Consider the following 15,423-nt stretch of genomic DNA (forward strand, 5'->3'; position numbering starts at 1 on the left):
ATAAAATAAAGAAAACGGCAGGAGCGGCTCCAGCCGGCAGCAGCGGCGGCAGCAGGGCAGCGGCGGCGGCGGCAGCCGAGGCGGAGGCAGGCGGCAGGCAGGGTCCCCTCGCTCCCCGCTCGCCCCCGGCGCCCGGCCGGCCGCCTCCCCCCCGCCCCCCGCCTCTCTCCCCGGCAGCCCGCAGCGAGACGCGCCGCTCCCCAGCACTTTTTTGGGCCCGAGATATGGCAATGGTAGTTAGCAGCTGGCGAGATCCGCAGGAAGACGTGGCCGGGGGCACCCCGAGCGGCCCCAACCCCGCCGCGGCGCAGCCGGCCCGGGAGCAGCCGCCCCAGCAGCAGGGAGGCTCGGCCGCCCCGCACACCCCGCAGACCCCCAGCCAGCCGGGACCCCCTTCCACGCCGGGCACGGCCGGGGACAAGGGAACGGGCCAGCAAGGCTCGGGGCAGAGCCAGCAGCACATCGAGTGCGTGGTGTGCGGGGACAAGTCCAGCGGCAAGCACTACGGCCAGTTCACCTGCGAGGGCTGCAAAAGTTTCTTCAAGAGGAGCGTCCGCAGGAACTTAACTTACACATGCCGCGCCAACAGGAACTGTCCCATCGACCAGCACCACCGCAACCAGTGCCAGTACTGCCGCCTCAAGAAGTGCCTCAAAGTGGGCATGAGGCGGGAAGGTGAATATTTCTTCCCTACTATGCTATCGCTCCCTCTTCCCCGCGGCTGTGCAGGCGTGCGTGTGCCAGGGCTCTCCCTCTATGTGTGTGTCTGCCTGTGCATACGCGCACACACGCGCACCTATATGCATATACATATATATACACGCGCGCACACGCGCGGCGTGCATATATATATATACATATATACAAAATTTACGGCTCTCCGTGGCGATCTAGGTCTCTCTGTATTTCCATGCACATGTCAATCTCTCCCTTTGCCTGCACTCCATCTGGCAGCTTTGCGCCAGGTTTTCTTGTTATTGTTGATGGTGGTTGGTGGTGTTTTCTTTTTTGCTTTTCGGTTTGTGCCTCCTGCCCTCCTCCCGCTCCTCCCCACCCCCTTCCCCGGCGCTGCCGCGCTCACCCCTTCCCCGCTCATTGTGCCGAAAATTTATTATTATTATTATTACTATTACTATTATTATTATTATTATTATTATTATTATTATTATTATTATTATTATTATTAATTATTGCGATCGCTCGCTAAATATTTATCATTTAGCCGCTGTCTCCGCTCCCGCGCGTGTGTGTGTGCGTGTGTGTGTTTGGATGTGGTTTTGTCTATTGTTGGCATGAGACCGGGGGGTGGGGGGAGATACATCTCTCTCCCGTACGAGATATGCTTCCATTCAGCTTCCTTCCCCCCCACCCCCCCTTCCGCCCCATCATTTCTTTTTAAACCCGCAACACTTCTCGGTAGATCCATTTCCCAGCCTCATTTTTCACGAAAGAAAGATGAAAGACGTGTAAGTAGGGAAGAAAAGAGGAAAGGGGGTTATAAAGAGGAAAGGGAAAAAAAAAAAAAAAAGAGGGGGAAATGTGCTACTGTATCTCCGCTTCCCTCTGCTTTACTGTGCCCCGGAGTGTGTTTCTGTGCGAGATTTGGCCTTGTTTTCACTCCATGCGTTCAAAGGAAAGTTTGTGACTGAACCGGGTTTCTGCTGCACTTCTGTCATTTCTTTTCTTTTTTTTTTTAGCACGCTGCTCATTTTATTTCTTCATCAAACTCCACCCTCTCCTTAAAGCCTGCATACAAATCGCGATTTATAACCTATTTACCGGTCCTTCTCGTTTTAGCAGAATCCGCAGCCTGCATCTGGCAGCGGGCTCTTCACCATTTCCAACTGCTCTGATATTTTTTTTTCCCTCCTCCTTTCCAAGAGTCACTGTGGTTTTCCTTGCGTTCAGGCTCATTCTCGCGTAGGAAGATTTCCTGCCCTCCTTTCTCCTCGAAATGTGTTATCTCGGTTTGCAGTTAAAGTTTACCCTGTGACTGTCGTTAAAGATGTCTTAGAGTCACATCAGCGAAACAGTCAGTTTTGCGGAGCGGGGATTACCACTGCTTTAATTGGTTTTAAAATTATATATTATATGCCACGAGAAAAAGGAATTGAAGCTGCTCCAGATCTGAAAGAGCTCGCAAATATGACGACTTCATTGATAGCTTCAGGGGCTGTTAGGAGGCGTCGGGGGGGGGGGGGCGGGGGGGAGGCGGGGGGGGAGGAAAAGAAAAAAAAGTTAGAATTGTGCTCTCAGTTAATTGAAAAATAACTGCCAAGTTTACAAGGAGATTGAGAGGGAGAGGTGGGCTGAAGGGCAGCAGGAGAGAGGTCCGGCCCGGGAGGGCTCTTTGGGGAAGAAAAGAGAAAGTTGGGAAAATGTGGCACGCCGGAAAGATGAGTGACCTGTGTGTGTGTGCGGGTGTGCGTGTGCGTGTCTGTGTATGCAGGGAACGAGCCTGAGTAGCTGTATCTCCCCCTGAAGTTACCTTTGTTTACATGGCATGCGGCTGCAAACGGTGGTACTGATGGAGTAAAACACACGCACACACACACTAAAAAAAAAAAAAAACTTTGGTCAGCTTTCGGGACTCGAGGCATGCTTACGCTCTGTGTGGAGATGGTTAATGAATCCAGTGTTTTTGCAGTTGCAAGCTTGTGCATTCACTGTGCAACGCTGACTGCAGGCTTTTGCAGTGGCAACAGCGCACCAAAGATATTAATTACACCGTCCCCTTTTTTTTCCACGAATGTTTGGCTATTGTAAGTTCGGACCTTTTTTTGTTTTATTTCTCCCCTTCCCTTGATAATATTTAATCTTTCTCTTCCTTTTAGCAGGGAGAACTTTGCTGGGCGGGGGAGGGGGGGTCCTCTATGGAAAGCTGGTTCTGTGTAATAAAGTTAGCAGTGGGGAGCTGGGGGGCTGCGACCTGTTCCAGCCTGAAGGGTAACGACGCGGTATTTTTGAATAATACGGACGCATTTATCACCTTTATGAATTTTATTTTTAAAATTTCATTTTATTTCGAAAAGCGGCACAGCAGTTCACTTGTAAATCTCAGTGCTACCAGGGCAATCAACTGGGATCCACAACAGAGCTTGGCTATATTTTTAACAGCTGGCTGTGATTTTTAACCTCACTTTCTCACTACCCGGAGGATTTAATTAATATTTTTAATTTTTTTTTTTTTTTTTAACGTGCGGGGCTGCCTTTTGTTGCGAGAGGGGAGGGGGTACGGGAGGGGAGGGGGGGAGGTACGGATTTGTCTTGTTTGCCTTGGCTTTTTTTTTTTTCTTTTTTTCTTTCTTTTTAATCTGTGTTTATTTTGTGAAGCCTGTCTGCATTGGGGGCGGGAAGGGAGTGGGGGGGTGAGCGCTTGGCTGCCGCTGGGCTGGGGCTGCCCGAGCAAGGGGTCGGGGCCGTGTCCGGGCCGGGGGGGCGATGCAGGTCGGCTGCAGCTGCCCGGCTCCGCATGCCTCTGTCTGTCCGTGCCTGTGCGTGTGCCGGGGGCGAGGCGGGTGGGGGGGAGGTTGGTGTGTGTTAAAGAAGCCCGGCATTGTCTCCGGCTGGCTGGCAGCGCCGCCGGGGCGATGCCTGCTATCCTCCTGGATGCACATTTCCTCTCCCTTCTCTCCTTCTTGTTGTCAGCGGTTCAGCGAGGAAGGATGCCGCCCACCCAACCCAACCCCGGCCAGTACGCCCTGACCAACGGAGACCCCCTGAACGGGCACTGCTATCTCTCGGGATACATCTCCCTGCTGCTGCGGGCCGAGCCCTACCCCACCTCCCGCTACGGCAGCCAGTGCATGCAACCCAACAACATCATGGGCATCGAGAACATCTGCGAGCTGGCCGCCCGCCTGCTCTTCAGCGCCGTCGAGTGGGCCCGAAACATCCCCTTCTTCCCCGACTTGCAGATCACCGACCAGGTGGCCTTGCTGCGGCTCACCTGGAGCGAGCTTTTCGTCCTCAACGCCGCCCAGTGCTCCATGCCCCTCCATGTGGCCCCGCTCCTGGCCGCCGCCGGCCTCCACGCCTCCCCCATGTCGGCCGATCGCGTCGTCGCCTTCATGGACCACATCCGCATCTTCCAGGAGCAGGTGGAGAAGCTGAAGGCGCTGCACGTCGATTCGGCCGAGTACAGCTGCCTGAAAGCCATCGTGCTCTTCACCTCAGGTGAGGGAGGAGGGCGGGGGGGGGAGTGGGGGACGGTCGTGTCGAGAAAAAAAAAACAAAAAGCGGAAAAATTAGAAAAAAAAAAATTTTTTAAAAAAAGAAAAAAGGCATAAGGCCGAGGTAGCATAGCGCCCGAGGGGGTAAACCCCGGCCCAGGGATCAACCTCCTCCTCAGCCCCACAATGTTGGTATTGCACTCCCCTCCCCCTCCCCAAAATACCCAAAAAAAAAAAAAAAATTAAGTGGAGGCGGTGGAAACATGCATGTTAACAATTTTTCCCTGTGATAGATGGTTCGAATTAACTAGCGGGAAAGTGCATTAGCATCGCCTTTGAAGTGCTCTGGTCGTAGCCTATAAGAATATAATACATCTTCTATTATTGTAACCTGCAAGGGAGAAATTTATAAACATCAAAGGCGAACGATGTGGAGGAAATATAGGAAATGGAAACAAGGCGAGATAAGAGGCCTGGCAGTGTCATTTTTTAATTATTATTCTAATTATCGCCACGATGGGGCTAATTGCCACTTTTTCTGCTTGTTTGTTTTTCCTTTTTTTTTTTCTTTTTTTTTTTCACCTCCCTCTCCCCTGTCCCCTTGCTCCCCTCTTGTCCCGGTTTCTCCCCGCCTTTTCCAAACCAGTCGTCCCGGTTAGCAATGACTAAACAGCTCCGATAAATCTGGCTTAAAACTAGGCCGAGGCAAAATTAAAAGCATTCCTGAACAAAGATGGCAAATCGTTCAAAGGCCTTGTTTAACAGTAAGCAGTTTATAATCCATCAATATTTGTTGCCTTTCATGCATGAAAAATAGTATTTACATTGTATTAAAATGACTCCTAAATTTGCACAATATTGTAATGTAGCAAATGTAGTATAAATATCGATTTGAACATCAGATAATTTATTTAGACAGGAGTATCTAATTTGTATGCAGGGTGGTCGGAGACATGTACTGTGACTGCCCCCTTTTACTTCCAGTGCAAATGCAGTCTCGCAGCGTTGGAGGGAATATTTCTTTGTAAAGGATAAAGTGCAAATCTTAAAACAAATGGAAGATTTACTGAATAGCCAGCTCGACATTTTAATGTGTTTTATCTTAATAAGTCTTCTTGATGGAAACATGTTTTTCAAAAGTGACAAAGAGACCTGCCGGCATTTATCAGGCTGATTTAACTCCGCAGCTTGCCTGCAGACTCAGAGACTTTCCTTTCCCATTCATTTCAGGGTGCCCATCAATACAACAGGGACAGTAGTGGGGGAGAACTCTCCTCTTTTTTTTATATTATTATTATCATTATTTTTTTTGCCAGACCCAACTTCGAGAGATTCTTCCCAAGCAGAGAAGGGCTGGCCTGTGCCTTGGCCCTTCCACACATCGAAGGCCCCAGGAAGGCGGTTTGGGACTTATTGGAGGGGGGTATTTTATTTTTTCCTCACTTTCGTTTCTTACCCGTCCCATCTCCCCCCTTCACCTTCCCCAAACAATCGACCTTGGCTAGAAATGCAGTTAGTGGCCTTAAGGGAGACTTTCATTTACATCTATTAGGAAAAAATGTAATAACTAATTGTTTGCGAGGGGAGAAACTCCTTCCCACAATGGTGTGGAGCCTGAATGGGGCTGAGGAAGGGAACAATAATATTATTTTGGGGCAGGATCGCACGGGGCATCTCAGAAAATGGAAATACAGCTGTCAGGAGTAATCTACCCCTTACCCCCATCCGCACATTTCCACTTTTCACTAAACTTGTTTTGATTGCTTAGCCAGAGGGGAATTCATGGGAAGCCTTTCTCAAAGTCATCCAACTTTTAAACAAACTTTGACTGATGGAAAAGACATTTTTAGGCATATTGTCCTAAGTCCTTTGCTAAGGACTAAGTACTTAAAGCTGGCATGGGTTTCTCCTGTTGTGGTTTTTACATTCGGGCTCCGGATAGCATGTATTTAATCCGTAAAATTCTGGACACCATCCAACGACTGGGTCGTGACCCAAAATCTGCTCCTTTCTTGCCTCTTTTTTTTTTTTTTTCCTGTTTTTCTTTTTTTTTCTTTTCTTTTTTTTTCTTTTTTTTTTTTTTTTGGTCCCCAAACTTTAAAGTTATTAATTCCCACACCTACCTCTTCCTCATCATAAATAAATGTTTCCAGGAAGAGACCAAGCCAGGCAACATAAATCCAATAAATCTATTTGCAGCGCAATAAGAACTTTGATTTCTAGTTAGATGCCAGCTGATTACATCTATATTTTCTGAACACTAAACTCTTCTGAACGTGTAATATGAAATACATTCCCGCCACTACAAAGAGGAAGGCTGGAGTGTGCTGAACAGTAATGGTTATTTATTTACATAATTTCTTTTCCATAGACTGCAGGAAGAAATATAGAGCTTTCCCTTATTGACACACTGCCATATAAAAAAGTGAGGCACACACAGGATTTTCACATTAGCCCACTTTCTGAAATGGAATAATAATTCACATCCAGTAAACACGGATTGCTTTATTTCTCCCATGGATTGCACCTCTCTGGGCTCCATAATCTAATCGAGCTGTACATCCCTTAATTATTATTATTTTTAATCCTGTTCTGAGGGAAGAGTTAAGCCATCGCTCTGCCACCTTTAAGGAAGCAGAATAAAACTCGAGTAAAGGCATATGCCAGGCCATTTAAAATAATTAAAACTCAATAGATATTATCGGCATGAGAAAATCCTGAGTGTTTGGATGTCTAAGGCAAAACCCATGGCGTATTTTTCCAACCGCCCCCCTCCCAAGGCTGCTGCCCTTCTAGCAAACAACTTCTTCATCCACATTGTCCAGTGACCTGCAGTTATAGGTGCACTTATCATAAATATCTGATAAATATTTTACTAACCTTAAGGGTATGACATATGGGGCATAAAGAAAAAAGCCTTGCTAGGGTGTCAGTAAGACCCTTTCATATTGCATTGTTTGGAAGTTGAATAGGATCCTAATGCATAATGGGCAGATAATGCATGTAAAATAGCAAGATATATGTAAATATGGAGTGTGATTTGTGGCAATCAACATATGAACAGGCCTGGTTTTTTTGATATATATTGCAAACAAGAACAGGCCTGAGCTTTTGATAGATATATATGTTGCAACCTGGTGCTTTAGATGTTGCAAAATATCATTGCATTAAAGGTACAGTATGGATTAGCAGAGCAGCCTGGCTCAGATAATTGTATATCTGAGGGATGCCAAGTCCGCAGCTCAGGTCAAAGGTTCTCCTTCTCAGAAGTTCCTGAATTATGGCTTGTTTTATTTGTATTTTTGCTCGAGGCCATAGTATTGTAGATGAAGGTGTTCAGAAATCTTTGTAAAGCCAGTTCTTCATGTGGGAAGACTTAAACTTCAAAAATGCGGTTGCGACAGATTTTTGGTTTTTTTTTTGCTTTGGCTTTGAATAATTTGTGGTGTCTTTCCAGGGTCATAATTCTACATTCAAAATTTTGTAATGTCCTTTTGGGGGCCATTAACATGCATTAATTCATATTCGGATCTATATATTAGCAAAGTCTGGCTTTGATCTGTGTTAAACCGCACTGCCAGCTGACTGCCTCCCTCTGATCCTGATGTTTTATTTTAAATATTTATTATTAATCTCCGAAACAATGTGGATGATTACAACCATCCGGGCACAACCACCACTTTTCCACCACCGCAGTTTCCTGCACAAGTCCCTCAACAAGCAGCCGGTGCAGAATTATGCCCTGTTTGGGGTTATGTGTTCACAGAGATAGGATGTGAACGTGTGTGTGTGAACGCACAGATGCATCTATACCTTTCTACCTGTATCTACACACGCACGCACACGCAGAATAACCTACATAGGTACAAATGCACGGATGCGAAGGGTTTCTGCTCTCGGATTAGTACGCATTTGCCCAGATCGCATCATTCTGCAAGGTGCCCAGGGTGATGTTTCTAGTCGTATACGTGCCATAGGGACCTATAGGAAGGCCACGCTTAGGCAAGGCTCACCCGCCGCAGCTTTGTGTCTGAGAGCTGCAGGCGCCGGCTCAGCTCAAACCCGGACTAACCCAGCCGCTTTCCGCACGATTTATCGCACTGCTCCGCAAAGACGCGGCCGATTTGCCATCGCTGACGGTGGGGCAGGGACAGAGGGGACCCCCTTTTCCCCCGGCACCCCCCGGCCGTCTCCCTGCCAGCCGCTGCAGTCCCAGCCGCTGCCTCCCTCTGATGTGCAGCCATGTCAACAAACTCCCCCTGCCTCCCTCTGCGTGTGCGCGCCTCTGATTTTTTCATCTTTTATTATTATTATTTTCCTCAATACTCCCCTTTTCACCCTCCTTCGGTGTTATTTGACGGGGGCTGGTCCCGGTTTCCAGCAGCTTGGCCAAAGGCTCCCTGGAGCCAGGACCGCCCTCGCCGGGTCGGAGTGTCCGGGGACGAGTTGGGGGGGAAATAGGGGCGCTGAGTTGGGTGTGAGCACCCTACCGCATCCCTCGTGGAAATACCCACGGGAGCGGCGAGGCGCGGAAAGGTCGCGTTATTTATTCGGTGGCGATGCGGGATGGGATGATGGGGGAAGGAGAGGGAGTGGGGGGTGCGCCTTTGGAGGTGCCCCCGCATCCCAGCGGCGTTTCCCCGTGCACTTGTCCGCCACTAACCATCTCCCCCCCTCCTCCTCCTCCTCCTCTCTTCCTCCCCCACCCCGCCGCCGCCGTTCCGCGGCTGCCTCCGCGGGCGCGGTGCGCGGCGGGCAGATGCCTGCGGCCTGTCGGATGCTGCGCACATCGAGAGTCTGCAGGAGAAGTCTCAGTGCGCGCTGGAGGAGTATGTGCGGAGCCAGTACCCCAACCAGCCCAGCCGCTTCGGGAAGCTGCTGCTGCGGCTGCCCTCCCTGCGCACCGTTTCCTCCTCCGTCATCGAGCAGCTCTTCTTCGTCCGCTTGGTAGGTAAAACCCCCATCGAAACCCTCATCAGGGACATGCTACTGTCGGGGAGCAGCTTCAACTGGCCTTACATGTCCATCCAGTGCTCCTAGAGCCCGTCCCGCACCCCCGGCGGAAAGGCGGCGGAGCGGCGGAGGCGGGAGCGCTCGCACCGAGGGGCAGTCGGGGTGCGGGGGGGGCCCGGGAGGCGGACACTGAACAAAAGAAAGGGCCGAGTAGGAGCAGAGGTGTGGCCGTGGTGGGGAGAAGGACGGACCTCGCGTCCGTGGAGGTTGTGGTGTTTCTGCTTTTTTTTTTTTCTTTTGCTTTTTTTTTTTTTTTTTTTTCCGGAGAGGAGGAAAAAAATCATAATAATAAAAGAGACAAAAAAAAGCAAAAAAATATTAAAAAATAAAAAAACAAACAAAAAAATGAGTATTGAGGGGATATTAATCACACCTGAAGGGGATACTGGATCTTCCAGGATTTATTGTGGACTGTTGTTGATATATGCTGTACAGTAACAAACAAAACAAAACGCGTTGAAACTGAACTGAACCTTGTGTAGAATGAAAAAAAAAACCAACAAGCAAGCAAGCAAACAAAAAAATTCCACGCGCAAACACTTACCACGAGCATTGTTACTCATTTTGTAAAATATTAGTCTTTATTTTCATTTTTTGTAAAACTTACAGCATCGTATGCGCATAAAGGAAAAAAAAAAGAAACGAGAATTAGGGGAAAATAACATTTTCCAAATAATTATAAAAAAATTGTCCTGTGTCTATGTATCTATATCTGTTTTGTATTTTTTTCTGGTTCCAAACCAGGTTTCCTGTGATTCTATACTAATAATTTTTGATATAACCCTTTGCTTCTTATAATGAGTGCGATATATGTTGTCGAAGCTGTTCTTCAAGAATTAAAATTGAAGTGAGAATTTAAACAAAAATAAAAGAATTTAGCAAAAAAACCCCAACTTATCACCCCACAACCCATGAGTCTTGTTGCTTGAAACATGCCAACAGTTCACCAAAAAGAAATAAAATAAAATAAAAAATATCTCCCTGGATTTTTAACTCCTGTATTGGTGTTAAAAGGGAGAACTTAGGAAATACTTGTGAGGGGTAACCAAGTTGTGCAAACCACGTGATGTTCCAACACTGACTTGACTGTGTGAGCTTAGGACTGAGCTTATTAAGGCCTAGAAGAGGGAGAGGGATGTGGTGCAGTGCTGTAGGTGACCTCACCTGTCTGGGACTTCAGAATGTCCCCTCCAACAAGGCTGATGAGCCCACCATGCTGGCCCACCCCTTTTTTTGAAACACCTTTTCCCCATCAGCTGGAGCTTCTGCCAAGTTCACACCTTGCTGCTTGTTCTTAGACGCCACGCGCACGGATTGAAGTCACCATATGCCACCACTGCTGCGTGTGCAGTGAGCAGCGCACCGTCACCATGACTCTTGCTCAGTGCAGACATGGTGACTTTCTGCTTTTGGGGGTCTTGGGGTGGTTTTCTTTTTTTTTTTTTTTTTTTGCTTCTTTTCTCTTCTTTTCCACCCCAAGGACTCACAGACCCTGGCGTGTGCTCCGATGTGCATGCCTTGTGCTTGCTGTCAGCCGAAACATCCCTCTCGCTGTTTCTCCTGACTCCAGTCGCTGCGTGTGGAGGGTATTCCCAGCCCATTAATATAGAAATCCAACTGGATGCTTGCTCGTTGGGTGGCAAGCCGGCGTGTTTCGTGTGTGCTCATGTGCCATGGCCGCGCATGCTGTGGTCGCCCACCTCAGGGGCCCGAGCCCTGTGCCAAAAGCCCTGCTTGGTTTCAGCTCATCCTTTTTTTTGGCAAAGAAAATTTAGAATTGTTTCTGTAATGGAGCTCCTTTGAAGGTAAAGGCTTCACAATGCTTCTAGCTGGTGGTGCAGATCTCTGTAACAGCTTTCAGTGCATTAATGTTTTATAGGATCTGAGACGGAGCTGTAAGAACACATACTACCAAGGGAGCTCTTTCTTAACGTATTAATAAAGCTGGATCTTTAAAAATAACATTCCCCCCCTCACACAGACACCTCCTGTGCCCTCCAAACAAGCTCGGATGAGGCAGGCTTTTCAGTTTGTGGAGTCACAGGCAATGTTTTCCTTTTAATTTGCTGTCCTCCATACTCTCCTTCTCTTTCTCCCTCTCTCTCTCCCTTCTTTTTTTTTTTTTTTTTTTTTTGCATTAACAAGATCCTTCAATCCAACCCGCTTGGGGTTTTTAATATTCTAGGCGCAGCAGATCCGAGGCGAGAGCAGCTCTATACAGTAGGCACTTATAGCTGGATAATCAACATTGCGGGCAGATCCTGTATGGGGGTAGAGCCCATTTCAGGGTGACAGCGGCCTGTACTCATAGGTGCTGGGGGCAGGGAATGGATGATTCCAGACCTGGACGCACAAGGACGGGAAATAGACAGACAGACAGACATACATCCTCCCTTTTCTCGTATGGACGCTGTGCAGGCGACAGCTTTGTTCCTCACCCTGGTCACCTTCCCCGGGCAGAGGGGGTTCCAGGAGCCCCTCCAGGCTGCCAAGGGGGATGTTCAGCCCTGGGAGGTGCTGAGAGCAGTTCTTCAGCATCGCTTTTTGGTGGGATGGGTGACTAGGGACTCAACTGGGTTGGCAGTTAGAAACAAACGAACAGAAGCCAAAACCAACAACGTAAAACACAGCAAAACAACAAACAACTACAAAAACCACACACACACAGAACCAACAAAACAGAAAAAAAAATAAACCAAATGGGGATATGGAAGAGAAAGACAGGTCTTGGTTTCTTCCAATGAGATGTAAATATATTCATTACAGTGTTATCCCACTGATGAAAACAGATAAACTTTTTCGTAGGTCAGAAACGTATTTTTCAATTAATTTTCATATTTATGAATAATAATAACACACCGATTGCCCAGAAACTTGCAGGTGTAGAGGGGGTGTACGAGATGCACTTATTTCCATGTATGTGCCTAGAAAGAAGTGTTTCAATCCCTTATTAAACTTTGCTTATAAGACGGTATCGTGTTCTGAAGCGTTAACTACCCCAGTCTGCATTGTGTTGGTGGATGTTTTCCTTTGCCAGTCTCCAGCCTCTTGGGCACTCATACCGTGGCTAAAAATATTGTATCATCACGTCACCGAGCGCTATTTGCTAAAAAAAAAAGAGAATATATTAATATGGAGAGGGGCTGGGGTCCCTCTGCAAGTTACTGCTGAGTTGTTCATAACCTACAATATATTGATTTAAAACCAACTCCAGGTATATTTTTCCTGCCTTGTTGTCGCTGGGGGCTCGGGCGCTGCCCCCAGGGCTCGGATCCCACAAGTTCCGCTGGGGGGTTGGGCAGGGCCCCCTGCTCCATCCCTCCATCCCTCCACCCCTCCATCCCTCCATCCCTCCACCCCTCCATCCCTCCACCTCTCCATCCTTCCACCCCTCCATCCCTCCACCCGTCCATTCCTCCATACCTCTACCCCTCCACCCCTCCACCCCTCCATCCCTCCATCCCTCCCCCCTCCATCCCTCCACCCCTCCATCCCTCCCCCCTCCATCCCTCCACCCCTCCACCCCTCCATCCCTCCATCCCTTCATCCCTTTACCTCTCCATCCCTCCACCTCTCCATCCCTCTTTGCTGCGCAGGGCTCCGCGGCCCCTCCGCACTCTCCCGGGCAGCGCTTCAAGGTGGGGGGAAAGCAGGGGGTAGATGGGATTTGACGGAGGAGGGAGCAACAACCCTCCCACCCCAGTGAAGGCAGGGGACTCGCTCAGGGCACGGCAGACACAAAAGGCCCCCCCACCTCTTAGCTCCTCGCTAACTAGTTCGCCTCCTCCCACTGCCCAATTAGGCCTTTTCTACATGTGCAATCGAATAAATATTTGGAAATGCTGCTAAATGGTAGGTTGAACCCGAGGTGAGGCGGGGGGGCTCCGCAGGGCAGAAGGCGATGAGCTCGCTCCCGTGGGGAGAGGTAACGACAAACTTCCCTCGGACCCCTCGAAATTAAGTGGAATTGGCGGGCGTGGGGATGTGACCCCACGGCGAGTGGCCTCTCTCGCAGTCGCCACGAAAAGCGGCGGGGCCAGGTTTAGAAAGGGTCTTTCTTTGCGAGGTACGTGGAGGGTCTCGCGTGGAAAGCTCCGGCTCGGGGTCATAGCCAGTGGCAGCAGAACTAATGCAAGAAAAAGTAAATTCCGCGTTGCTTCGCGCCCAGGAAAGAGTTTGGCTCCTCACGCAAAGAGAGAAATATATATTATCCGACGGGAAGGGCTTAACAGACCCTCTGGCTTTTTTTTTTTTTTTTTTTTTGGCTTTTTTTTTTTTTTTTTATACATATATATACTTTACATTACCTGTGGGGTACGGCAGCCAGGCAACTTCCCAACACACAGCAGATGTGACCCGCGGCCGAGGGATGCGCAGGCAAGGCTGGTGGGGATGGACTCTTCGACGGACGGACAGAGGGACGGAGGGAGGCGGGGGGGGGGGTCAGTTCTTGCTGCAGCCGCCCCCCAAGCGGAGTCCGAGCGCGCAACCATTCATAGGCAATGTCCGCGAACGCGTGTGCACGGCTATTACAGACACTGTCGACATGCTTCCTCCGGTTTCATGGGGCATTTTCACTATTCAAAGGGTTAGTTTTTAAGTCTTGAAATAGTGAGTTTGGGGGTTTGTTTTTTGTGGATTTTCTTGGTGGTCTTTTTTTTTTTCTTCCCCCGTCCCGTATCTTTATCCTATTTGGTGTCTACTTTTTTGGGAGAGGCAGGAGTCGGTCCTCTCGCCCTTCCCCACTTTTATTCCCGTTTCTTTCCATCTTGGGGCTAATTTCAGAAGCGGCGTGACCTCCACAAAACGTGTCTATATATTCGTTTTTAAAGTCTCCTTTTCTAATTGGCTTCACAGTCACTGACTTTGACGTGAGATTTTTTTTGTTTAGACACCACCCCCCCCCCCCGCATTTAATCCCCAGTGGGTCAGGGCGGCTGAGAATGAGTGTTCTGCAGTGATTCCGTAGTGCAGTAAGAGTGAGAAATAAATGCATTTCAAAAGCCACAACTCCACGGCTGCCACCAGCAAACCCCTCGCCCGAATTGCCTGGGTACCTTGCAAATCTGCCAGGTTTCCTGGTGACGTGGGGGATTCCTCCTACGAAAATGCATTTTCGAGGGGAAAATAATGTAAAAGGAGAAAAAAGAAAAGAAAAAAAAAAAGAGAGATTGAGAGAGAAAGAGAGAGAGAAAGAAGGTGGAAGAGAAGGGGAAAGGGGGGGAAAAAAATCCAGATACGTAATGGAGGAGACGAGCTAGGGTGGAGATCCAAGAGTACAAGTGGAAACTAATAAAACTCTTGTTAAAGTGCTTGCTCAGGATCCATGGCGTCACCAGGTCTTTTACTTAGGAAGCCAAAGAGTTTTATTCCTAAATGAGTTAAAGAGCCATTTACCTCTGTCGTGTTCTATTCATCAAGCCACAAGTCGAGAGTCCCTAACATGAAACTATTTGTTTGCTTACACAACCAGCTGGGTGCAATTTCACGTCTGAGATATCTATCTGAAAGCGCCTCTCATTTATTATCCTTACTTGTCAGCGAATCCATTTTCCAACTTTTTTTTTTCCCCCACTCCCCCACCACCTCCTTCTTCATTCATTGAAGACTCTGGGTTTAAATGCTTCCTTAAATATTTCAGCACCTACCCCTTCTCCCTTGTGATCACCTTCAGCGCAAAATAGCTGGAGAATAAGGCTGGAACTGCAGAGGTGGGGAAGGCAACCACTGCCCAAGGTGACTCCCTTATCACAGCTCCTGTCCCTTTCTCCCTCTTTCCCCCTTTCTCTCAAGGCTTGTCTGACAATGGTTTGGGGATGTTTTTCACCCCTCGTCTCTCTTTTAAATGAGGGCATCCCCGCTGGACGTTTTCCCGTGGATTCCTCGGTGCAAGGTGCAGCCACCTGAAAAAATAAAATGACATTACCCAGCTGTAGGGAGGGGTCGGAGGCTCCTCGACCTGACACTTTCGGGACCGCAGTGGGGGTGGGGGGCAGGTTGCCCCATTTTTGTGGTCACTGGTGCGCAAGGGCTTGTGTGCGGAGAGTATTCGGATGGAGGCTTGAGGAGGGATGTCAGAATCTCTTCTCCCACCCCCACGTGGCTTCCACTAGAAATACAAAGACACTACGTGAAAATGGGCCCGATCGGGTTGTGAATGTAATTGCGAGGAAAGAAAACAATTAACAAAAGGGACAGTGGGAAATTGTATCTCCCCTCCCTTCCTTTATCCCCAATT

At 48.7% G+C, this 15,423-nt stretch overlaps 1 protein-coding gene across 5 annotated transcripts; it reads left to right on the plus strand.

Annotated features, from left to right (window-relative positions):
• The first annotated feature begins 224 nt into the window (after positions 1-224).
• NR2F1 (nuclear receptor subfamily 2 group F member 1) lies at positions 225-10,002 on the plus strand. 5 transcript variants are annotated; one of them, XM_065655817.1, is made up of 4 exons: positions 225-675; positions 2,648-2,762; positions 3,649-4,176; positions 8,932-9,216. In XM_065655817.1, exons 1-4 carry the CDS (start codon positions 225-227, stop codon positions 9,125-9,127), a joined length of 1,290 nt encoding a protein of 429 aa, XP_065511889.1. In that variant the 3' UTR covers positions 9,128-9,216. The 5 variants fall into 5 exon arrangements, with proteins under 5 accessions (XP_065511889.1, XP_065511891.1, XP_065511890.1 ...); XM_065655819.1 differs by lacking the exon at positions 8,932-9,216 and adding an exon at positions 4,819-4,852; XM_065655818.1 differs by lacking the exon at positions 2,648-2,762 and having other exon boundaries at positions 8,932-10,002.
• Positions 10,003-15,423: the final 5,421 nt, after the last annotated feature.

Source organism: Caloenas nicobarica, chromosome Z, assembly GCF_036013445.1.
Source record: "Caloenas nicobarica isolate bCalNic1 chromosome Z, bCalNic1.hap1, whole genome shotgun sequence".
In the NCBI taxonomy this organism is placed as follows: domain Eukaryota; kingdom Metazoa; phylum Chordata; class Aves; order Columbiformes; family Columbidae; genus Caloenas; species Caloenas nicobarica.

Bases quoted from the DNA above. Each gene is read 5' to 3' on its own strand.
- NR2F1 (XM_065655817.1), top strand. From the start codon at position 225: ATGGCAATGGTAGTTAGCAGCTGGCGAGATCCGCAGGAAGACGTGGCC. The intron at 676-2,647 runs GTGAATATTTCT...GTGTTTTTGCAG, and splicing joins AGTGGGCATGAGGCGGGAAG to TTGCAAGCTTGTGCATTCAC. The intron at 4,177-8,931 runs GTGAGGGAGGAG...CGCGGCGGGCAG, and splicing joins CATCGTGCTCTTCACCTCAG to ATGCCTGCGGCCTGTCGGAT.